At 43.8% G+C, this 25,343-nt stretch overlaps 1 protein-coding gene across 6 annotated transcripts in view; it reads left to right on the top strand.

Annotated features, from left to right (window-relative positions):
• LOC106568544 (netrin receptor DCC) overlaps nt 1–25,343 on the top strand; it is a 597,715-nt gene that overhangs the window by 388,497 nt on the left and 183,875 nt on the right. For all 6 annotated transcript variants that reach the window (XM_045692661.1, XM_045692664.1, XM_045692659.1 and 3 more), the window contains exons 11-12: nt 750–888; nt 23,401–23,450. In XM_045692661.1, the coding sequence (XP_045548617.1) occupies nt 750–888; nt 23,401–23,450 (189 nt within the window). The remainder of the gene's footprint in view (nt 1–749; nt 889–23,400; nt 23,451–25,343) is intronic.

The raw sequence follows: 25,343 nt of genomic DNA, 5'->3' as shown, positions 1-25,343 counted from the left end.
TCCTTCCTTCCTTCCTTCCTTCCTTCCTTCCTTCCTTCCTTCCTTCCTTCCTTCTCTCTCTCCATCCCTCGCTCCGTCTCCACATCTCTCTTCCTCCTCCCTCCCTCCCTCCCTCCCTCCCTCCCTCCCTCCCTCCCTCCCTCCCTCCCTCCTCCCTCCCTCCCTCCCTCCCTCCCTCCCTCCCTCCCTCCCTCCCTCCCTCCCTCCTCCCTCCCTCCCTCCCTCCCTTCTCTCCCCTTCCCTGCCTCCTTTCATCCTCCTTCCATCGCTCCCTCCCTCTCGCTCCCTCGCTCTCTCCCTCCCTCCCTGCCCCCTCTCAAATTGTCATGTCAAAAAACCAAACGTTCTAATGCCCAAAGATGATCTGGCTGAAATGAAACGTTCTGTCAGACTGCTTTTCTACTAACAATCTATATTTTTTATTCATAACTCTTGTTATGTGGCTATATGAGAAAGGAGGAAAGGTCCCACGGTATCTTTAATGTGGCTATACAGTATGAGGCACCGAGTGTTTAATGAGTCCTCTTCTGTCATGAATAAATACTTACATGTGCTACTTGATATTAGACATTTTTATGTCTGTTGTGAATGGCTACTGTGTTTTCTGATCATTCATATGCCGTTGAAATCATTTGCTATGTACTACATGCATTCAGGTCGTTATTGTAAAGAGGTATGTGTTCTCTCTCTCTCTCTCTCTCTCTCTCTCTCTCTCTCTCTCTCTCTCTCTCTCTCTCTCTCTCTCTCAGAGTGTGGAGGTGAACGGGCAGAGTTATAAGATGGAGGGACTTCAGAAGTTCACAGAGTACTCGTTATGTGTCCTGGCGTTGAACCGCTACGGCCCTGGGATCAGCACAGAGGACATGAGCATCACCACGCTTTCTGATGGTACTACACTCTCTGTCATTCAATCACTGCGTGTTTAACACTCACCGTCATTGTTTCCTTGACTGGACTCATTCTTAACCCAGTGGTTCTTATTGGACGAGTTCAGGAAGACCCTCCCTGTTTCAGTCTTTTTTTTCCCCCCGTTTTGTGCCTAGTGTATGCTGGGCTGCCTGTGTGTTTACTGAAAGTCATACTGTGTCTTTCACTTCTGATTGCAGTGGGATAAACAACTACATAATGAATGAAACTTAATGAAGAATTAATGACACAGTTTATCATTTATTAGTAAATATCTCATTGCGTTTGACACCCATGAGCTACCTGCATGTCACCAGTCAGTGTATTCGTCTCAAATGGCACCCCGTTCCCTGTATAGTGCACTACTTTTGACCAGGCTGATAGCACTATGTAGGGAATAGGGTGCCATTTTGGACACTGGGAATAGGATGTCCTTAGGGACACGGCCAGTGTATGCTTTCGTGCAGTCTATTTTACTTGTTAATCAATTTCTCGCAGTGTCACTCAACTCTGACAGCCCACATGGCACCGCCATGAGAGGGGGAGGGAGCGAAAGGGAGGGAGGGAGCGAGAGGGAGGCAGGGAGCGACATGGCACCGCCATGAGGGAGGGAGGGAGAGAGAGAGAGAGAGAGAGAGAGAGAGAGAGAGAGAGAGAGAGAGAGAGAGAGAGAGAGAGAGAGAGAGAGAGAGAGAGAGAGAGAGAGAGAGAGAGAGAGAGAGAGAGAGAGAGAGAGAGAGAGAGAGAGAGAGAGAGAGAGAGAGAGAGAGAGAGAGAGAGAGAGAGAGAGAGAGCCACATGGCACCACCATGAAAGAGGGAGGGAGGGACATGGCACCGCGTTGGAACGGTCTGATTAGCTAGCACTGCTCCAGTGCTCTTAAAGAATCAGGACTGCCTGCCAAATGGCTCCCTATTCCCTGTGTAGTGCACCACTTTTGACCAAGGCCCATAGGGCTCTGTTCAATAGTAATGCTCTATGTAGAGAACAGGGTGCTATTTGGGACTTACCCACAGCCCCTCAAACTGCAGATTCAGTTAGTCACAAAGACAGTCCCCTGGGACCACAGCAGCAGCTCTCGTTCCATTGGCTGGCTCCCTTTTAGAACATTGCCTACCCACTCGTTCCATTGGCCGCCTCCCCAGGAACATTTCCTACAGTATCTGCCTGTAGATAGGAGACCCCATCCTCCAGAAAGCAGTCTGCACTACATTACCCTGTAGATAGGAGACCCCATCCTCCAGAAAGCAGTCTGCACTACATTACCCTGTAGATAGGAGACCCCATCCTCCAGAAAGCAGTCTGCACTACATTACCTGTAGATAGGAGACCCCATCCTCCAGAAAGCAGTCTGCACTACGTTACCTGTAGATAGAAGACCCCATCCTCCAGAAAGCAGTCTGCACTACATTACCCTGTATATAGGAGACCCCATCCTCCAGAAAGCAGTCTGCACTACATTACCTGTAGATAGGAGACCCCATCCTCCAGAAAGCAGTCTGCACTACATTACCTGTAGATAGGAGACCCCATCCTCCAGAAAGCAGTCTGCACTACATTACCCTGTAGATAGGAGACCCCATCCTCCAGAAAGCAGTCTGCACTACATTACCTGTAGATAGGAGACCCCATCCTCCAGAAAGCAGTCTGCACTACATTACCCTGTAGATAGGAGACCCCATCCTCCAGAAAGCAGTCTGCACTACATTACCCTGTAGATAGGAGACCCCATCCTCCAGAATGCAGTCTGCACTACATTACGCTGTAGATAGGAGACCCCATCCTCCAGAAAGCAGTCTGCACTACATTACCCTGTAGATAGGAGACCACCTCTTCCAGAAAGCAGTCTGCACTACATTACCCTGTAGATAGGAGACCCCATCCTCCAGAAAGCAGTCTGCACTACGTTACCTGTAGATAGGAGACCCCATCCTCCAGAAAGCAGTCTGCACTACATTACCCTGTAGATAGGAGACCCCATCCTCCAGAAAGCAGTCTGCACTACATTACCCTGTAGATAGGAGACCCCATCCTCCAGAAAGCAGTCTGCACTACATTACCCTGTAGATAGGAGACCCCATCCTCCAGAAAGCAGTCTGCACTACATTACCTGTAGATAGGAGACCCCATCCCCCAGAAAGCAGTCTGCACTACGTTACCTGTAGATAGAAGACCCCATCCTCCAGAAAGCAGTCTGGAACTACATTACCCTGTATATAGGAGACCCCATCCTCCAGAAAGCAGTCTGCACTACATTACCTGTAGATAGGAGACCCCATCCTCCAGAAAGCAGTCTGCACTACATTACCTGTAGATAGGAGACCCCCATCCTCCAGAAAGCAGTCTGCACTACATTACCCTGTAGATAGGAGACCCCATCCTCCAGAAAGCAGTCTGCACTACATTACCTGTAGATAGGAGACCCCATCCTCCAGAAAGCAGTCTGCACTACATTACCCTGTAGATAGGAGACCGACTCTCCAACCAGAAGGGCTGTATTCCCCAACCAGAAGGGCTGTATTCCCCAACCAGAAGGGCTGTATTCCCCAACCAGAAGGGCTGTATTCCCCAACCAGAAGGGCTGTATTCCCCAACCAGAGGGGCTGTATTCCCCAACCAGAAGGGCTGTATTCCCCAACCAGAGGGGCTGTATTCCCCAACCAGAAGGGCTGTATTCCCCAACCAGAAGGGCTGTATTCCCCAACCAGAAGGGCTGTATTCCCCAACCAGAGGGGCTGTATTCCCCAACCAGAAGGGCTGTATTCCCCAACCAGAAGGGCTGTATTCCCCAACCAGAAGGGCTGTATTCCCCAACCAGAAGGGCTGTATTCCCCAATCAGAAGGGCTGTATTCCATAACCAGAAGGGCTGTATTCCCCAACCAGAAGGGCTGTATTCCCCAACCAGAAGGGCTGTATTCCCCAACCAGAAGGGCTGTATTCCCCAACCAGAAGGGCTGTATTCCCCAACCAGAAGGGCTGTATTCCCCAATCAGAAGGGCTGTATTCCCCAACCAGAAGGGCTGTATTCCCCAACCAGAAGGGCTGTATTCCCCAACCAGAAGGGCTGTATTCCCCAACCAGAAGGGCTGTATTCCCCAACCAGAAGGGCTGTATTCCCCAACCAGAAGGGCTGTATTCCCCAACCAGAAGGGCTGTATTCCCCAACCAGAAGGGCTGTATTCCCCAACCAGAGGGGCTGTATTCCCCCCCATAGAAATATAATTACTAGAATGGCTATTGGCTGCCTCCCAGGAACGTTTTCATCAGTACCTGCCTGCAGAGAGGAGACCTAATAATATACAGGACCTGAGGCTGTATGTATTACATGTCTGAGAGTAGGAGTGCTGATCGAGGATCGGTTTTTGGCTTGTAAATCATACTGAATAAAATGATATGAGAGGAGGGATCAGCACACCTCTGAGATGCGTGACAGCTACAGAACCTGTTCTGTTGTGATTCCTGTTAGATCTACTCAAACTGACTTCTGTTTCATCATACAGTATGTGTACCGTGCACCTAAACAGATCCTCCTGTTTGTGACAGAGGCTTCCTTCCAAGATGTCTTGTCTCTCTCTCTCTCTCTCTCTCTCTCTCTGTATATATATACATACTATTTTGTTTTGTGTCATTTTCCTCTTTCGTTATGGCTTTCATGTTGTCTCTTATTTGGACTGGAATCAGACGTTGCAGTAGTTCCCTTCTCTCTTTGCTGCTTCTCCCGGGAAAGAAGTCGTGGGCTATGAATGAAAGTTGCTAACACAACGGAGGATCAGAGAGGAGCTTGTTCGGCTTCATGCACCTTTAATTGGATCAAAAACTGGACGCTTATCTAGGCTACTGAACCTCACCTTTAATTGGATCTAAAACTGGAAGCTAGGCTGGGCTACTGAACCTCACCTTTAATTGGATCTAAAACTGGAAGCTAGGCTGGGCTACTGAACCTCAACTTTAATTGGATCTAAAACTGGAAGCTAGGCTGGGCTACTGAACCTCACCTTTAATTGGATCTAAAACTGGAAGCTATGCTGGTCTACTAAACCTCACCTTTAATTGGATCTAAAACTGGAAGCTAGGCTGGGCTACTGAACCTCACCTTTAATTGGATCTAAAACTGGAAGCTACACTGGGCTACTGAACCTCACCTTTAATTGGATCTAAAACTGGAAGCTACGCTAGGCTACGGAACCTCACCTTTAATTGGATCTAAAACTGGAAGCTACGCGGTGCAACTGAACCTCACCTTTAATTGGATCTAAAACTGGAAGCTACGCTAGCCTACTGAACCTCACCTTTAATTGGATCTAAAACTGGAAGCTGCTATGCTTCGGTGGTATACCGTATATGTGACTTGTTTCAGGAAACTAGGCGTATGTCACGGGTCAGTACTTCACAGAAGAGGCATTTGAAACAGAAATGCTTTCTGGAACATGTGAACTTTCATGTGCCTTAACAACAAACGTGTATGCCATCTATATAAATATTAATAAAATTGTTAAATTACGAGCCTAGTTGCTTTAACCACGGAAGAAGACAGGAACCATCCCGCTAGCCATGATTGGCTGAGATAATGGGTGGGCTGGACATGCCGCGAGATGAGTTTGGATTGGTCTACCATGTAGCACCTTTCTGTCTATAACATGAGCTGGTCAGTATGTGTAGGTAATACTTTCTAACGCAGATTTTATGAAAGATATCACATAGTAGAACTGCATCAGTGTTGCTCTCCACTTCCTGGAGGACCGAGTTTTGAAATCAGTGGAATTATGATAGCGAAGGAGATGGAGAAGGTTCTGGCGTTTGATTGCAAATATGCAGACAGAGTCGAAAAGAGAACACACACATGTTGTATAAAACGCCTGTCTCCGGATTACATCTTCAAACTAAGGGCAATGATGGCATCCGTGACAGAGAGGGAGAAGCATCCATCCTTGTATACCGATAAGATAGTCTGGCTATCTAAATTTTCAGATGTGCTACTTTTGTCAGAAAGTCATTTTAATTTCAAGTTAAAGTGTACTGTTAGCTAGCTCGATAACGTTAGCTGGCTGGCTGGCTCGCTAACGTTATGTGTATGATCTGTGTAGTAATATTATTCATGTCTCAGAGTGATTTACATAGCTAGTTATAGCCTAATGCTAGCTAGCTAACAATGAACCTAGTTGGTTAGCTACCTGCAGATTCATGAAGGGTAGTAACATAATGGTCTTAACAAAAGACTCCACTGTGCAAGTAACAATTTCAGTAGAATGTTCATGATGTCACTGCGACAACTGTCGATAGACGTAGGGTACATTCGTAAATTTGCTCTGGCTATCTACTTCGATTTCAGAATAAAAGACGATTTTTACGAATGCTCAACAACCATTGAATATGGCCGGTGTCAGTAAACGTTGGCAAAAATGTTTTAATTAAATTGTTGCCAGCAGCACAGTTGCAGTCACCAACACTCTGGATAACATTTGTTTAAATTATTTTTATTTTATCGTTATTTTACCAGGTAAGTTGACTGAGGACACATTCTCATTTACAGCAACGACCTGGGGAATATGCAAACAGCCTAACCAGCTCTGCTAGGGCAAGTAAAATGGTCAGTGAGCTGTTCTCTCACTTGTGTCTGGAAGTAGCTAGCAAGTTAGCCAGTTAACTTGGGTGCTTGACTGCCGTTAGGTCAGAACGCTCGGACAATATTACAACGCTCTGAGTTTACGGACGCCCAGAGCGCACTCTTAGCTCACTCGGGCACTCCAGATTGAATTTACGAACACACCCGTAGTATAAACCAGCCTTTAGTCTTAAAATCTTTGGTTGTTTAGTACATGGCCTGACATGGGAATCCTTAAAGAGATGGGTGGGGTTAAGGCTTAAGAGGGTGTGAACGATGCTGAATGGGTGTAGACAAAGAAGAGCTCTCCAGTAGGTTTACCAAAACATTCAAGGGGCAATTTTCTCAAAAGTGAGGTTACAAGTTTATCAACTTTCAAAGCAGAATTACTTTCCCATTGTTCCTCAACTGTAGTGTATGATATACCATTTTATAGCTCTGAGTCTGAACGTTTATCCAATGTAAAAAAAATATTGCTACGTAAGACCGAATCTAGCCGGTCAATCACATATAATACTTTTCACATTAATACCTGCAGTCAACTTGTCAATACATTAGGAGACAAAGCAGATTGTGTTCTTCATTACACCTGTCATTTTATTTTACGTCATAATGCTCACCGTAGTTCCCCAGAAGAGTTGAGCAAGTCATGTGTTTTTTTTTTGTAAATAGTCCGAACGGGAGAAAGAGGGAGTCCAGCTATGTAGATGGTTTAACTTTCTAGTTGTCTCAGTAAGTGGCTGAATTAATAAGGAGACAGGGCATCAATCTGCTGTATTTGAAAAGTCAAAGCTCTTTGGATGAGTTATCTGTACAGCTGCTGCTGATATCTTAATTTCCTTGCATTTTTTTCTCCTGTCCATTCTTGGCCCCTCAGTCTGCTCCTCCCCCCTTTTTTCCAAGCAGAGCAGGCAGGCACGTTGCCCTAGCGACTCCAGACTCAACGGTAGATACAGCGTATACACATGCTGCTCCAGAACCAGTACTGTTCTTCCTTCAGACAAGCATGCGTCAAATTTTTGTTTATTTTTTATTTTTTATCTTGTTTTTAGCGCCCCCTTGTGTACTAAGACAATAATAATAATAATACCATAAATCCCAGGAGGAGAGAAGGATTGTATCATGATATGAAAATGGATATCGCCAAACCCTAGAAGCTACGCTCAGCTACTGAAGATCAGTGGTCCTGTTAATTAACTGGGATTAGCTGTCTAACATCAAGCTATTGATTTAAGTGTTAACTGTTAACCCTGGGATTATGACTGTGCTCTGTGGTAATTCTCATGGATTGAAGCAGTCCAGTCTTTTATGAACCCTCGCCAGCTTGAAGCGTTTACAATGCAGCCCGCTGATGTGTTGTCTGTTGTCTGTGATGTGGAGATAGGAATGCAAACTGCAATTCGCTCAGACAGACTTTTCACTTTTTTTGTCATGTAGGCCTACTACTAAGGGCATCAAAGGCAGACTGAGAGGAGCAGGGATCGGGGGGGGGGGGGAGGCAGGCTGAGAGGAGCAGGTATCCATCTCTCTGTCACTGAGATCAGAGCCTAGCCCACTAGACTCCACTCTAATCCATATCTTCCTCTCTCTCTGAATCCCCATCTCTCTGTCACTGACATCAGAGCCTAGCCCACTAGACTCCACTCTAATCCATATCTTCCTCTCTCTCTCCATCCCCATCTCTCTGTTACTGAGATCAGAGCCTAGCCCACTAGACTCCACTCTAATCCATATCTTCCTCTCTCTCTCTCCATCCCCATCTCTCTGTCACTAAGATCAGAGCCTAGCCCACTAGACTCCACTCTAATCCATATCTTCCTCTCTCTCTCTGAATCCCCATCTCTCTGTCACTGAGATCAGAGCCTAGCCCACTCTGCTCTCTTCTCTCTCTCTCCATCTCTCTCCATATCTCTCTCTCTATCTCTCTCCATATATCTCTCTCTATCTCTCTCTCTCGGTCACTCTCCGTTCAGAGCAAGGTGCCAAAAGGACCCTTGGGGTCTCCTTTTCCTCCAAGCTCCTCTCAGCCTCTCCCAGCTCCTCTCAGCCTCTCCCAGCTTCTCTCAACTCTTCTCAGCCTCTCCAAGCTCCTCTCAGCCTCTCCAAGCTCCTCTCAGCCTGTCTTAATCCCTCCAAGCTCCTCTCAGCCTCTCCCAGCTCCTCTCAGACCCTCCCAGCTCCTCTCAGCCTCTCCCAGCTCCTTTCAGACCCCCCCAGCTCCTCTCAGCCTCTCCATGCCTCTCCCAGCTCCTCTCAGCCTCTCCCAACTCATCTCAGCCTCTCCCAGCTCCTCTCAGCCTCTCCCAGCTCCTCTCAGCCTCTCCCAGCTCCTCTCAGCCTCTCTCAACTCCTCTCAGCCTCTCCCAGCTACTCTCAGCCTCTCCCAACTCCTCTCAGCCTCTCCCAGCTCCTCTCAGCCTCTCCCAACTCCTCTCAGCCTCTCCAAGCTCCTCTCAGCCTCTCCCGGCCCCCAGGACTCTCTTATAGGTCCTAATTGTCTCATCGCATTACCTTCATTCCAGAGCTGAGAGGGTTAAGAGGGCTGCAGTCAAGTATCTTCAGTCAGATCCCATTAGCTGTGGCTTGATGAATGTTTCAAATGAGCCCCAAGAGCTGCCTTTTCTACCTCCTGCTTAATTAATGCTGTCGTAATGAATCCACCGGGCCGGCTGCAGCCACTTCTCTTTCTCTCTTTACTGCCGGCTGGCTTCTCCTTTCTCTCTCCAAGGTAATTAATGACCTTTCGCCTCATACATGCCGCCAGTCCACACGCCAGTCACTCGTCCACCACGGCTCCATGCCATTCTGGTAGTTCGGTCCCAACGCACCCCTACCCAGCTGGCCTCACACATGCCATGCCATGACACCAACCTCCTTAGTACCCAACGCCACCTGTGGACTGTGTACTGCCAGAACCATGCTCACTACACCTCTCCAGTCAATTGTATGAGCTGAATAGTCTAATCTGCAAAAAAAAAACTGTTTTGTAAATCCTATGTTTGATAGTATCGAGCTGTCGCTGATAACTGATAACAATAAAAATCATAACTGGGTTAAAATAATTTACACTTGAAGTGGCTATACTACTTCTTGCTTAAAGGGATAGTGCGGAATTCTGGCAATTACTTCCGCAGAGTCAGATGAATTCGTGGATAACGATTGAATGTCTCTCTCTATTGTCGTAGCGTTGAATATCGTTAACCTGTTGGGGATAGGGGGCAGTATTTGCACGGCCGGATAAAAAACGTACCCGATTTAATCTGGTTACTACTCCTGCCCAGTAACTAGAATGTGCATATAATTGTTTGATGTGGATAGAAAACACCCTAAAGTTTCTAAAACTGTTTGAATGGTGTCTGTGAGTATAACAGAACTCATTTGGCAGGCCAAAACCTGAGAAGATTCCAAACAGGAAGCGCTCTCTCTGACTATTTGTTGGCCTTCTTGATCATCTCTAACCAAAACAGGGGATCTCTGGCATAACGTGACATTTTCTAACGCTCCCATAGGCTCTCAGAAGGCGCCAGAACGATGAATGGTGGCTTTGCAGGCCCTGGCTGAAAAACATTAGCGCATTTGGATAGTGGTCGATCTGAGGACAATGAGACTGGAGGCGCGTGCACGAGCCGACACCATGTTTACTTTCTCTCTCTTTGAACGAAAACAACGACTCCCGGTCGGAATATTATCGCTTTTTTACGAGAAAAATAGCATAAAAATTGATTTTAAACAGCGTTTGACATGCTTCGAAGTACGGTAATGGAATATTTAGAATTTTTTTGTCACGAAACGCGTCGGGCGCGTCACCCTTCTTTACCCTTCGGATAGTGTCTTGAACGCACGAACAAAACGCCGCTATTTGGATATAACTATGGATTATTTGGAACCAAACCAACATTTGTTATTGAAGTAGAAGTCCTGGGAGTGCATTCTGACGAAGAACAGCAAAGGTAATCAAACTTTTCTAATAGTAAATCGGAGTTTGGTGAGTACCACACTTGGTGGGTGTCAAAATAGCTAGCCTGTGATGGCCGGGCTATCTACTCAGAATATTGCAAAATGTGCTTTCACCGAAAAGCTATTTTAAAATCGGACATAGCGAGTGCATAAAGGAGTTCTGTATCTATAATTCTTAAAATAATTGTTGTGTTTTTTGTGAACGTTTATCGTGAGTAATTTAGTAAATTCACCGGAAGTGTTCGGTGGGAATGCTAGTCACATGCTAATGTAAAAAGCTGTTTTTTGATATAAATATGAACTTGATTGAACAAAACATGCATGTATTGTATAACATAATGTCCTAGGATTGTCATCTGATGAAGATCATCAAAGGTTAGTGCTGCATTTAGCTGTGGTTTGGGTTTATGTGACATTATATGCTAGCTTGAAAAATGGGTGTCTGATTATTTCTGGCTTGGTACTCTGCTGACATAATCTAATGTTTTGCTTTCGTTGTAAAGCCTTTTTGAAATCGGACAGTGTGGTTAGATTAACGAGAGTCTTGTCTTTAAAATGGTGTAAAATAGTCATATGTTTGAGAAATTGAAGTAATAGCATTTCTAAGGTATTTGAATATCACGCCACGGGATTACACTGGCTGTTAAAGGTTAGAGGTTAAATGTGAAGCCTTTATATTATCAAATCAATTCTCTATGTGTAATTTCATTATGCGATTAAACTAATCTTGTCACTTTAATTAAATAGGAAGTCGGGGCACCACGGGAAAATGTTTAAAGAGTATTTTATTTCACGAATTAACTCTTCCGATATTTTCATATCTTATCGATTACGGTCACTTATTAATGTATTATAACCCCGTCAGTCATATTCTGAATGTCGCAAACCCTTGGATATCTGCACAAACCCTAACATAGATCATGAATCAGCGATATACAAATTGGCTTAATTATTTATGTACTAACTAACTTAAATAAATCACAGAATTACATAAACACACACACACACACTATAGGTCATACATTGTTTACTGACATGATAGAAAAGTCCCTAGTGGGCTATGCCGATATGACGGCTTGGTAGACAAAGGAAAGGGGTGGGGACAGTTGAAGAGCGGGAAACTCAGAGAGGATTCACTGTAATACAGTTGATAACTGCACTCATTAAATGCTAATACTTTTAACTTGAACAGCCGCTCATTCGAAAAGAAATTGCAATTTACATATTTACGAGTGTAGTCTTTGTTGTCCCTCTCTGCGAAGGCCAGTTCGTCTGCTGGATAATAGTTCATCAGAGAGTCTCTGGTTGCGTTCACCAGAAGTCCCAAGGTCTTTTGTGGTTGTAGTTGTTATATTGGATACTTCAGAGTACTGTTCGGAAATGTTCTTAGAACAGATGCGTTTAATACCTGTTTGGGCGCATGACACCTACGCCAACATCCGGTGAAATTTGCAGAGTACAAAATTCAAAATACAAAAATCATAATATTAAACATTCATGAAAATACAAGTGTCATACATCATTTAAAAACGTAACTTCTTGTTAATCCAACCGTGTTGTCAGATTTCAAAAAGGCTTTGCGGCGAAAGCATACCATGCGATTATCTGAGGACAGCCCTCCATATCAAAATACTTTTTCAACCAGCACAGGCGTCACAAAATCACAAATAGCGATTAAATAAATCACTTACCTTTGAAGATCTTCCTCTGTTTGCAATCCCAAGGATCCCAGCTACACAATGAATGTTTTTTTTTCTCGATAAAGTCCTTCTTTATATCCAAAAAAGTCAATTTAGTTGGCGCCAATGATCTCAGTAATCCACTCATTCAACATGCATTCAAACAAATCCAAAAAGTTACCAGCAAAGTTCGTCCAAACAAGTCAAACGATGTTTCTAATTAATCCTCAGGTACTCTAATATCTAAATAAACAATAATATTTAAGACGAAGAATAGTATGTTCAATAGGGAAGATAAATAACGAAGAGCGCACGCCTCATTCACACGCCAACAAGACTACTTTTCTAATGAGAGACACCTTGGAAAAACTACAACTACTTGCTCATTTTTCAAAAAACAAGCCTGAAACCCTTTCTAAACACTCATGCATGGCCTTCAGCCGAAACGCGTTGGATTTTTTAAATCTTGTTTCTATTGAACATGCCATACTAATCAAGGCATTTTAATTAATTATATGAAGAGTGCCTTGGACCTCCTTTCTTTTTGATGACCAATTCACCCCTTTTACCAAAGAGCACCTTCTGTCTACCAAAATGTACTATTGTGTACCTTAGTAGCGCTTCCCTTCCTCCTCTTTCTACTCCTTTCTAAAGACTGTTGACATCTAGTGGAAGCCATAGGAACTGCAATCTGGGTCTTAGTATTTGTATTTGTATTTCCCATAGGCTAGCATTGAAATGGCCTGTGACCTCAAAATAAAATAATTCTGGATGGATTTTCCTTGGGTTTTAGCCTGCCATATCAGTTCTGTTATACTCACAGACAGTATTTGAACAGTTTTAGAAACTTCAGAGTGTTGTCTATCCAATGCTACCAAGTATATGCATATCCTATCCTTCTGGATCTGAGTAACAGGCAGTTTACTTTGGGAACATCAGTCATCCGAAATTCTGAACAATAACCAGTATGCTAATGAAGTTAACAGACTAAAGTATTTAAACAGCTGCAGCCTGAATAATTGTTTGCAGATTTCTTAACCATTCGAGATGCCCGGCTTACCGTGGGTCTCTTTGGCATCGAGTAGTACTTATTCTCTTTTGAAAGTTTGAGTTCCAGCCATTTCAAAGTGGGAACTCCCGTCCCTGCGTTTCTGACTTTTGTTGAGTTGCCAACCATTTCAACATGTAGCTACCGCTTCATGTTTTCTGATCTAATGAACATTTTGTCAGGAGTCCTTTATAAGCACTCTCCTTGGAGGGCAGTTCCATGACGCCTGATGTAATGTTTGGGCTCACTGACTAGTTAAAACTTTATATCTAAACAAGTATCTTGTTTAGAAGGCCGACATCATATTACATCTTCTCACAAATAGTTTCGTATTTAATCATATAGATTACACAACATTTAGATGTAAATCTGCTACATTGTGAAAGCTCTTAAAGTTACAACGTCTTTAATGATATCACCATGCAGTAAATGTTGGACATGATTATTGTTTAAATACCCCACAGACCACTCCAACTGGTTGGAATACAGAAATATTGTTACATTAGAAAACCTTTGTGAGGTTACCGTACTGCAAAGTCTTTCTCTGTGGTTACAAAGGGAATCTCAACTTTCATCTTGGCAGAGAGGGGAAAGGAGTTTCGGTTTCATAAAACAGCCGACTTCCCGCTCTCCCCCTTCTACGAGACAAAGCACACTGTAGAGATGGACCCACTGTGACCTGATCCTTCAGATTGTCACAGGAGAGTCATGACAGTATGAAGGAAGTTAGAGATAGTTTTGCGAGCCAATGCTAACTAGCGTTAGCGCAGTGACTGCAACGACTATGGGTACGCCAACTTCCTTCACCGAATATCATACTGTCCCTTTAACACTGTCATGATTCACAAAACCAGAAGCAGTTTCAAAATATATGTGTAATGTTTCTTGTCATAAACCCCCCCCCCCCCCCCATAGCAGGTTATGGCCATTATTTTCCCCCCACCCCTCCATAATAATAGCTGTTTAAAGTATGGTGGTCTCCAGTGGCCTCTTCCTCTGAGTGAATAAAATGCTGTCATGATGGATGAGTTCTGTAAAAAGGTCAGTCTTGTTACATGTCATTCATGTTACTTAATCAGGTCATTTTAAAGATTCTAAAGGGGTCGTTTCCATCCTGCATGCCCATTGGCCGGGCTGGAGAGGACCTGTCGTAGATAAGCCTGATGGAGTCTCTTTAATGCCACCATTTCCTTTGTTCTCAATGATCTCAGGCTAGGGATTTGTCCCAAGTGGCAACCTTTTTCCTATATAGTGCACTACTTTTGAATAGAGCCATATGGGCCCTGGTCAAAAGTAGTGCAATTTGGGACACAGGCACTTCATCCGTACCTAGTCAAAGAAGAACAGCTCTGTTTCCTTCCTTCCTCTGACTGATTCAACCCTTTACCTTTTCCACAGGATATGTACTTCAATTACTTAAATGGGGTGCAATTTGATGATTCATGCTCTACAGTGGAATGACAGAATAATTTTATTTACAGTTTTTCTCAATCGCTTTGGCTCAATCAGTAGAGGATGCCTGGTTATTTAAAAAAAATGCCTTCCTCACCATCTTAAAAAAGCATGCCCCATTCAAGAAATGTTGAACCAGGAACAGATATAGCCCTTGGTTCTCTCCAGACCTGACTGCCCTTAACCAACACAAAAACATCCTGTGGCGTTCTGCATTAGCATCGAACAGCCCCCGTGATATGCAACTTTCCAAGTTAGAAACCAATATACACAGGCAGTTAGAAAAGCCAAGGCTAGCTTTTTCAAGCAGAAATTTGCTTCCTGCAACACAAACACAAAAAAGTTCCGGAACACTGTAAAGTCCTTGGAGAATAAGAGCACCTCCTCCAAGCTGCCCACTGCACTGAGATTAGGAAACTCTGTCACCACCGATAAATCCACTATAATTGAGAATTTCAATAAGCATTTTTCTACGGCTGGCCATGCTTTCCACCGGGCTACCCCTACCGCGGTCAACAGCACTGCACCCCCACAGCAACTCGCCCAAGCCTTCCCCATTTCTCCTGCTCCCAAATCCAGTCAGCTGATGTTCTGAAAGAGCTGCAAAATCTGGACCCCTACAAATCAGCCGGGCTAGACAATCTGGACCCTTACTTTCTAAAATGATCTGCCGAAATTGTTGCAACCCCTATTACTAGACTGTTCAACCTCTCTTTCGTGTCGTCTGAGATTCCCAAAATTTGGAAAGCAGCTGCGGTCATCCCCCTCTTCAAAGGGGGGGACACTCTTGACCCAAACTGCTACAGATCTATCCTACTCTGCCTCTCTAAAGTCTTCGAAAGCCAACAAACAGATTACCGACCATTTCGAATCCCACCACACCTTCTCCGCTATGCAATCTGGTTTCAGAGCTGGTCATGGGTGCACCTCAGCCACGCTCAAGGTCCTAAATTATATCTTAACCGCCATCGATAAGAAACAATACTGGGCAGCCGTATTCATTGACCTGGCCAAGGCATTCGACTCTGTCAATCACCACATCCTCATCGGCAGACTCAACAGCCTTGGTTTCTCAAATGATTGCCTCGCCTGGTTCACCAACTACTTCTCTGATAGAGTTCAGTGTGTCAAATCGGAGGGCCTGTTGTCCGGACCTCTGGCAGTCTCTATGGGGGTGTCACAGGGTTCAATTCTTGGGCCGACTCTTTTCTCTGTATACATCAATGATGTCGCTCTTGCTGCTGGTGAGTCTCTGATCCACCTCTACGCAGACGACACCATTCTGAATACTTCTGGCCCTTCTTTGGACACTGTGTTAACTAACCTCCAGATGAGCTTCAATGCCATACAACTCTCCTTCCGTGGCCTCCAACTGCTCTTAAATACAAGTAAAACTAAATGCATGCTCTTCAACCGATTGCTGCCTGCACCTGCCCGCCCGTCCAGCATCACTACTCTGGACGGTTCTGACTTAGAATATGTGGACAACTACAAATACCTAGGTGTCTGGTTAGACTGTAAACTCTCCTTCCAGACTAACGTCAAACATCTCCAATCCAAAGTTAAATCTAGAATTGGCTTCCTATTTCGCAACAAAGCATCTTTCACTCATGCTGCCAAACATACCCTCGTAAAACTGACCATCCTACCGATCCTCGACTTCGGCGATGTCATTTACAAAATAGTTTCCAATACCCTACTCAATAAATTGGATGCAGTCTATCACAGTGCTATCCGTTTTGTCACCAAAGCCCCATATACTACCCACCACTGCGACCTTGTACTCTCTCGTTGGCTGGCCCTCGCTTCATACTCGTCGCCAAACCCACTGGCTCCAGGTCATCTACAAGACCCTGCTAGGTAAAGTTCCCCCTTATCTCAGCTCGCTGGTCACCATAGCAGCACCCACCTGTAGCACGCGCTCCAGCAGGTATATCTCTCTGGTCACCCCCAAAGCCAATTCCTCCTTCGGCCGCCTCTCCTTCCAGTTCTCTGCTGCCAATGACTGGAACAAACTACAAAATCTCTAAAACTGGAAACACTTATCTTCCTCACTAGCTTTAAGCACCAGCTGTCAGAGCAGCTCACAGATTACTGCACCTGTACATAGCCCATCTGTAATTTAGCCCAAACAACTACCTCTTCCCCTACTGTATTTATTTATTTATTTATTTATTTTACTCCTTTGCACCCCATTATTTATATTTCTACTTTGCACTTTCTTCCACTGCAAATCTACCATTCCAGTGTTTTACTTGCTATATTGTATTTACTTCGCCACCATGGCCTTTTTTGCCTTAACCTCCCTTATCTCACCTCATTTGCTCACTTTGTATATAGACTTATTTTTCTACTATATTATTGACTGTATGTTTGTTTTACTCCATGTGTAACTCTGTGTTGTTGTATGTGTCAAACTGCTTGCTTTATCTTGGTCAGGTCGCAATTGTAAATGAGAACTTGTTCTCAACTTACCTACCTGGTAAAATAAAGGTGAATTTTTTTTTTTTTATAATTCTCGAACAAGAATTATTTTTTAAACCTCTTAAGGATTCGCCTAAAATTGTCGCCTAAAATGACACCCAATTCTAACTGCCTGTAGCTCAGTACCTGAAGCAAGTATATGCATATTACTAGTACCATTTGAAAGGAAACACTTTGAAGTTTGTGGAAATGTGAAAGGAATGATCTGGTAAAAGATAATACAAAGAAAAAACCAACTGTTATTTTGTATTTTTTGATACAATCATCTTTGAAATGCACGAGAAATGCCATAATGTATTATTCCAGCCCAGGTGCAATTTAGATTTTGGCCACTAGATGGCAGCAGTGTATGTGCAACGTTTTAGACTGATCTAATTAACCATTGTATTTCTGTTCAAAACTTTGTGTCAAGACTGCCCAAATGTGCCTAATTTGTTTATTAATAACTTTTCATGCATCGGCATTTGTGGGTTCGATTACAGGCTCAAAATGACCAGAAACAAATACCTTTCTTCTGAAACTCGTCAGTCTATTCTTATTCTGATAAATGAAGGCTATTCCATGCGAGAACTTGCCAAGAAACTTAAGATCTCGTACAATGCTGTGTACTACTCCCTTCACAGAACAGCGCAAACTGGCTCTAACCAGAATAGAAAGAGGAGTGGGAGGCCCCGGTGCACAACTGAGCAAGAGGATAAGTACATTAGAGTGTCTAGTTTGAGAAACAGATGCCTCACAAGTCCTCAACTGGCAGCTTCATTAAATAGTACCAGCAAAACACCAGTCTCAACGTCAACAGTGAAGAGGCGACTCCGGGATGCTGGCCTTCTAGGTGGAGCAGCTGCGGAACCAGTATGTCCAGGTAAACCATTGGTGTGCACATGGTATATTGTACAGGGAGTTCTACTGTACTTCAATGATGTCTGTATATACTTCTTGAAGTTGTAGATACCCATAAGAACAGAAAGCATTTCTAGTTTACTAAACTGTCTGATTCTAGAATAGGCTGTAAAACTAACTTTATATTCTGTTTCTATGTTACTATATAGAGAATAATGGAGTTGGAAGGACATGAAATGACCCACATTCTTGTTTTTGTGGACGAGGCAGGGTTCAATCTGACCAAAGGCAGGAGACATGGCTGCAATCTCATTGGACACCGAGCCACAATTGGCACACCAGGCCAACATGGGGGCAGAACTACAATGTGTGCTGCCATTTCTGAGAATGGTGTAAGCACACATATTCCACACATTGGGCCCTATAACAACCAACTTCTCCTGGCCTTCCTAAATAACCTTTACAGAGACCTAATACCAGAACAACAAAGAGGTTTAGTTAGAACAGATTATGTAATTGTGTGGGATAATGTCAGCATCCACCAAACCAACATTGTTAGGGAATGGTTTGCTGCCCATGATCGGATAAGTTCCTTCTACCATCCTCCCCATTCCTGAATCCAATAGAAGAGTTTTAGGAGGTGGAAAGTATATGACTATCGGACACAAGATCAGATGTCTCTGTTAGATGCCATGAATGCTACTTGTGAGGACATCACAAGCGATCATAGCAGGGGATGGTTGCGCCACACAAGGAGATTTTTCCTCCCGGTGCATCTCAAGGAAAAACATCAAATGTGATGTTGATGAAAGTTTCTGTCTAACGACAGGATGTCCACCAAGAAGATGGGAACTGGTAGTGTTTTTTTCAGAATTACCGCAGGTTTTTTCATTGTTTATAGTTTTTTTATAGCATTTTGTGGCAAATTTTCTATTCACTATATATGACTTTACATGTAAGAAATAGAAGTCGGAAGTTTACATACACCTTAGCCAAATACATTTAAACTCAGTTTTTCACAATTCCTGACATTTAATCCTAGTAAAAATTCCCTGTTTTAGGTCAGTTAGGATCACCACTTTATTTGAAGAATGTGAAATGTCAGAATAATAGTAGAGAGAATGATTTATTTCAGCTTTTATTTCTTTCATCACATTCCCAGTGGGTCAGAAGTTTACACTCAATTAGTATTTGGTAGCATTGCCTTTAAATTGTTTAACTTTGGTCAAATGTTTTGGGTAACCTTCCACAAGCTTCCCACAATAAGTTGGGTGGATTTTGGCCCATTCCTCCTGACAGAGTTGGTGTATCTGAGTCAGGTTTGTAGGCCTCCTTGCACACACACTTTTTCAGTTCTGCCCACACATTTTCTATGGCATTGAGGTCAGGGCTTTGTGATGGCCACTCAAATACCTTGATTTTGTTGTCCTTAAGCCATTTTGCCACAACTTTGGAAGTATGCTTGGGGTCATTGTCCATTTGGAAGACCCATTTGCGACCAAGCTTTAACTTCCTGACTGATGTCTTGAGATGTTGCTTCAATATATCCACATCATTTTCCTCCCTCATGATGCCATCTATTTTGTGAGGTGCACCAGTCCCTCCTGCAGCAAAGCACCCCCACAACATGATGCTGCCACCCCCGTGCTTCACAATTGGGATGGTATTCTTCGGCTTGCAAGCCCCCCCCCCTTTTCCTCCAAACATAACGATGGTCATTATGACCAAACAGTTTTATTTTTGTTTCATCAGACCAGAGGACATTTCTCCAAAAAGTACAATCTTTGTCCCCATGTGCAGTTGTAAACCATAGTCTGGCTTTTTTATGGCGGTTTTGGAGCAGTGGCTTCTTTCTTGCTGAGCAGCCTTTCCGGTTATGCCGATATAGGACTCGTTTTACTGTGGAAATAGATACTTTTGTACCTGTTTCCTCCAGCATCTTCACAAGGTCCTTTGCTGTTGATATGGGATTGATTTGCGCTTTTTGCACCAAAGTACGTTCATCTCTAGGAGACAGAACGCGTCTCCTTCCTGAGCGGTATGATGGCTGCATGGTCCCATGGTGTTTATACTTACGTACTATTGTTTGTACAGATGAACGTGGTACCTTCAGGCATTTGGAAATTGCTCCCAAGGATAAACCAGACTTGTGGAGGTCTACAATTTTTTTTCTGAGGTCTTGGCTGATTTCTATTGATTTTACCATGATGTCATGATGTCAAGCAGAGGCACTGAGTTTGAAGGTAGGCCTTGAAATGCATCCACAGGTACACCTCCAATTGACTCAAATGATGTCAATTAGCCTATCAGGAGCTTCTAAAGCCATGACATCATTTTCTGGAATTTTCCAAGCTGTTTAAAGACATAGTCAACTTAGTGTATGTAAACTTCTGACCCACTGGAATTGTGATACAGTGAATTATAAGTGAAATAATCTGTCTGTAAACAATTGTTGGAAAAATTACTTGTGTCATGCACAAAGTAGATGTCCTAACCAACTTGCCAAAGCTATAGTTTGTTAACAAGAAATTTGTGGAGTGGTTGAAAAACGGGTTTTAATGACTCCAACCTAAGTGTATGTAAACCCCCGACTTCAACTGTATGTAAAAATGAACATGCAAATGTGAATGTTCTGTGTAGGTGTAACACATTGCTTAAAAAATAAATGTACTGTATACATACAAATATGCATGTCCTTTTTCTGTGTACTACAGCATTGTTCAGTATTGACTTTTCCCGGTAAACTTTGACCTACTGTTGAAATCGGTATATTAAAAGCTCAGTGTGATACACAATAAGCATTCAGCTAGACATAACTGACCTTAAGCAGTCAGTGTCAAAAAAACGGACATTTATATATAACAACCATTTCCAGGGTTGACTGCCGTGGTGAAAAAACATCTAAACATTTTGACCAGTAGGGCTCACACGATAACAAAACAACTTTTCATTTTGGCGTCATTGGCCAATTTACTGACACAATAACTAGGTTTTGAAGCATGAATTAGTTACATTTTGCAGACATGCAATAGAGTTGTGATGTCCCATAAAACAGTTGTGACAACTACACTTACAGTTTAGAGAATGTTAAGACTGTTTCAAAAAATTTGCCAAAGCGATTGAGAAAAACTGTAATCAATCAATCAATGAAATGTATTTATAATGCCCTTTTTACATCAGCTGATATCTCAAAGTAATGTACAGAAACCCAGCCTAAAACCCCTAAACAGCAAGCAATGCAGATGTAGAAGCACGGTGGCTAGGAAAACCTCCCTAAAAAAGGCCAGAACCTAGGAAGAAACCTAGAGAGGAATCTGCCTCTGAGGGGTGGCCAGTCCTCTTCTGGCTGTGGAGGGTAGAGAGGAACCAGGCTCTGAGGGGTGGCCAGTCCTCTTCTGACTGTGCCGGGTGGAGAGGAACCAGGCTCTGAGGGGTGGCCAGTCGTCTTCTGGCTGTGACGGGTGGAGAGGAACCAGGCTCTGAGGGGTGGCCAGTCCTCTTCTGGCTGTGCCGGGTGGAGATTATAACAGAACATGGCCAAGATGTTCAAACTTTCATAGATGACCAGCAGGGTCAAATAATAATAATCACAGTGGTTGTAGACGGTGCAACAGGTCAGCAGGTGCGAGACAGCAGGTGCGATAGAGAGAGAGAGTCGAAACAAGGTAGCTCGTCCGGTGAAAAGGTCAGTGTTCCATAGCCGCTGGCAGAACAGGTGAAACTGGAGCAACAACACGACCAGGTGGACTGGGGACAGCAAGGAGTCATCAGGCCAGGTATTCCTGAGGCATGGTCCTAGGGCTCAGGTCCTCAGAGAGGGGAGGGAGAGGGAGAGAGAGAGAATTAGAGGGAGAATACTTAAATTCACACAGGACACCAGATAAGACAGGAGAATTACACCAGGTATAACAGACTGACCCCCCCGGCTCATAGACTATTACAGCATAGATACTGGAGAAACAGGGGTGGGTCGGGGTAAGCCCGGGACAGAGCCAACCAGGCAGGATATAAGCCTACCCACTTTGCCAAAGCACAGCCCCAACACCACTAGAGGGATATCAAAGGACTACCAGCTTACTACTCTCAGACAAGGCCGAGTATAGCCCACGAAGATCTCCCCCACGGCACGAACGCGAGGCGGCGCCAACCCAGACAGGAAGACCACGTCAGTGACTCAACCCATTCAAGTGACGCACCCCTCCTAGGGACGGGATGGAAGAGCACCAGTAAGCCAGTGACTCAGTCCCTGTAATAGGGTTTGAGGCAGAGAATCCCAGTGGAGAGAGGGGAACCGGCCAGGCAGAGACAGCAAGGGCGGTTCGTCGCTCCAGTGCCTTGCCGTTCACCTTCCCACCCATGGGCCAGACTTCACTCAATCATAGGACTGACTCAAGAGATGAGTCTTCAATAAAGACTTACAGGTCGAGACCGAGTCGGCGTCTCTTACATGGATAGGCAGACCGTTCAATAAAAATGGAGCTCTATAGGAGAAAGCCCTGCCTCCAGCTGTTTGCTTAGAAATTCTAGGGACAATATGGAGGCCTGCGTCTTGTGACCGTAGCGTACGTGTAGGTATGTACGACAGGACCAATCGGAGAGATAGGTTGGAGCAAGCCCATGTAATTCTGTGTAGGTTCGCAGTAAAACCTTGAAATCAGCCCTTGCCTTAACAGGAAGCCAGAGTAGAGGCTAGCACTGGAGTAATATGATACAATTTTGGGGTTCTAGTCAAGATTCTAGCAGCTGTGTTTAGCACTAACTGAAGTGTATTTAGTGCGTTATCCAGGTAGCCGAAGAGTAGAGTATTGCAGTAGTTTAATCTAGAAGTGACAAAAGCATGGATTACCTTTTCTGCATCCTTTTTGGACAAAAAGTTTCAGATTTTTGTTACAAAGATGGAAAAAATTGGTCGTTGAAATATTCTTTATGCGTTCAGTGCTCTGCAGTGGAATGACAGATGTATTTTAATTAAGTGTTCAGTGCTCTGCAGTGGAATGACAGATGTATGTTAATTAAGTGTTCAGTGCTCTGCAGTGGAATGACAGATTTATGTTAATTAAGTGTTCAGTGCTCTGCAGTGGAATGACAGATTTATGTTAATTAAGTGTTCAGTGCTCTACAGTGGAATGACAGATGTATGTTAATTAAGTGTTCAGTGCTCTGCAGTGGAATGACAGATTTATGTTAATTAAGTGTTCAGTGCTCTGCAGTGGAATGACAGATTGATGTTAATTAAGTGTTCAGTGCTCTGCAGTGGAGTGACAGATTTATGTTAATTAAGTGTTCAGTGCTCTGCGTGTTGGTCTACTTCATCACTATAGGACTGTAATAGTTCTTGACTCATCAATTGCTGAACTGCCACATCTGTTACACATGTGGTAAAGCTGTTTGTATTTCTAGACTCATGTGTTTCTGTGTTTCTCCTCCACAGTACCAAGTGGACCTCCACAGAACATATCCTTGGAAGTAGTTCTGTCAAGAGTGAGTACATGCATTTTGTCATTCAATATATATAATGTGTGTAAGTATACAGTACCTGTCAAAAGTCTGGACACACCTACTCATTTCAAGGTTTTTCTTTATTTTTTACTATTTTATACATTGTAGAATAATAGTGAACACATCAAATATTTTAAATAACACATATGGAATCATGTAGCAACCAATAGAGTGTTAAACAAATCAAAATATATTTCATATTTGAGATTCTTCAATGTAGTCACCCTTTGACTTGATGACAGGTTTGCACACTCTTGTCATTCTCTCAACCAGCTTCACAAGGTAGTCACCTGGAATGCTTTTCAATTAACACATGTATATCATGTGTATCATAAACCATGAAAAATGTCAACGCTTTAAGTAGATTGCACCATCAGAATTGTATTTTTTAAATATTGGTCTGACAAGTTGGGCTGTTGGACTTTCAATAGTTGACGTACTCTTCACTCTGAGACCTGCAGGAGCTCTATTTTATGGACAGAAATATCTCTACTTCCCCTTCCAGCTAGTTGGGACTGTCTGTATGAACGCTTGATTAAACACATTGCTAGAATCCAGAATGAGCTGCCGTGCTACCAGACAGCCTGTTTATGCCAGGGTGGATCCCTGGAGTGGCAGAGGGATTTAGTACAGGCCAAAAGTTGTGTTGTGTTTCAGAAAAACAGCTTGCAGTGGCTGTGTCCCCTACAGGCTTCAGTGGCTGGGGCCCAACGTGCTCCGTTTGGCTTCTGAGGAGGGCTTGTTGCCTCTCTTCTGCTGTACTCTGCTCTGTACTCTGCTCTCCCTCCTGCTAGTTGAGGCTGATAGACAGGGTTTTAGGAAGAAAGTGGATAAAGAGAGGGAAGTGCATGCCAGATCTTGGCCTAGAAGTTCCAGCCTTGGACATATTCTACTAATCCTTTTCTTATCTCAGTGTTTTTCTGTTAACCTGGATACCGCAAGGTAGTCAACCTACTGTTATCCAGGGCGCCAAAGACACGGATGTCGATTAAGGCAGGCCCCCCGCAACTCTCTGATTCAGAGGGGTTGGGTTAAATACGAAAGACACTTTTCAGTTGAATACATTCAGTTGGACAACTGACTAGGTATCCCCCTTTCTCCTTTCCCTACTAGTTTATTTCACCATTTGCAGTTGAACCCTACAGAGATAGAACGCCCATTCAAAAGCAGAAGTGTAGGTCTGAGACAGAGTTATTCGTATTAGTTTACTAATAGTATTTTCTGTCAAAGAGTAGCAGTCGTCAGTGAATAGCAAGTCAAGGATTTGCTCACCTCACCATAGCTTTGTGACTAGATAGATGTAGATATTTCTATTGCTGGATATTAGCTGCCACGGCACCAGCTAATCTAGACTAGATGGAAATAAAGAGTCACCTTCAGAAGATAAAACCACATGAGGAGATCACAGAAGGGGCTGCAGGGTAGCCTAGTGGTTAGAGCGTTGGACTAATAACCAAAAGGTTGCAAGATCGAATCCTCTGAGCTGACAAAAAAATCTGTCGTTCTTCCCCTGAACAAGGCAGTTAATAAACCCACTGTTCCTAGGCCTTCATTGAAAATAAGAATTTGTTCATAACTGACTCACCTAGTTAAATTAAAGGTTAACATGTGTGTTTTTTTTTTGTTGAAATGGTGTCTCTCAGACTGCTCAGTGGGGAAATGAATCTACTCTAACACCTCGTGGTGATGGAACAATGGATTAAACTGGATTATAGTCATTCTTCAAAGCGACCTTCCAGATCCGGTCACGTTGGATTGAACATTATAGTTTACATCCCAAATGGCACCCTATTTCCTTTATAGGGCTCTGGTCTAAAGTAGTGCACTATATAGGGAATAGGGTGCCATCTGGCACACAACTCAGTAAACCACTGA

Source organism: Salmo salar, chromosome ssa13 (genome assembly GCF_905237065.1).
Source record: "Salmo salar chromosome ssa13, Ssal_v3.1, whole genome shotgun sequence".
Classification (NCBI taxonomy): Eukaryota; Metazoa; Chordata; class Actinopteri; order Salmoniformes; family Salmonidae; genus Salmo; species Salmo salar.
Note: the sequence above shows the minus strand (reverse complement) of the source record. Positions and strands in the feature narration are given on the sequence as shown.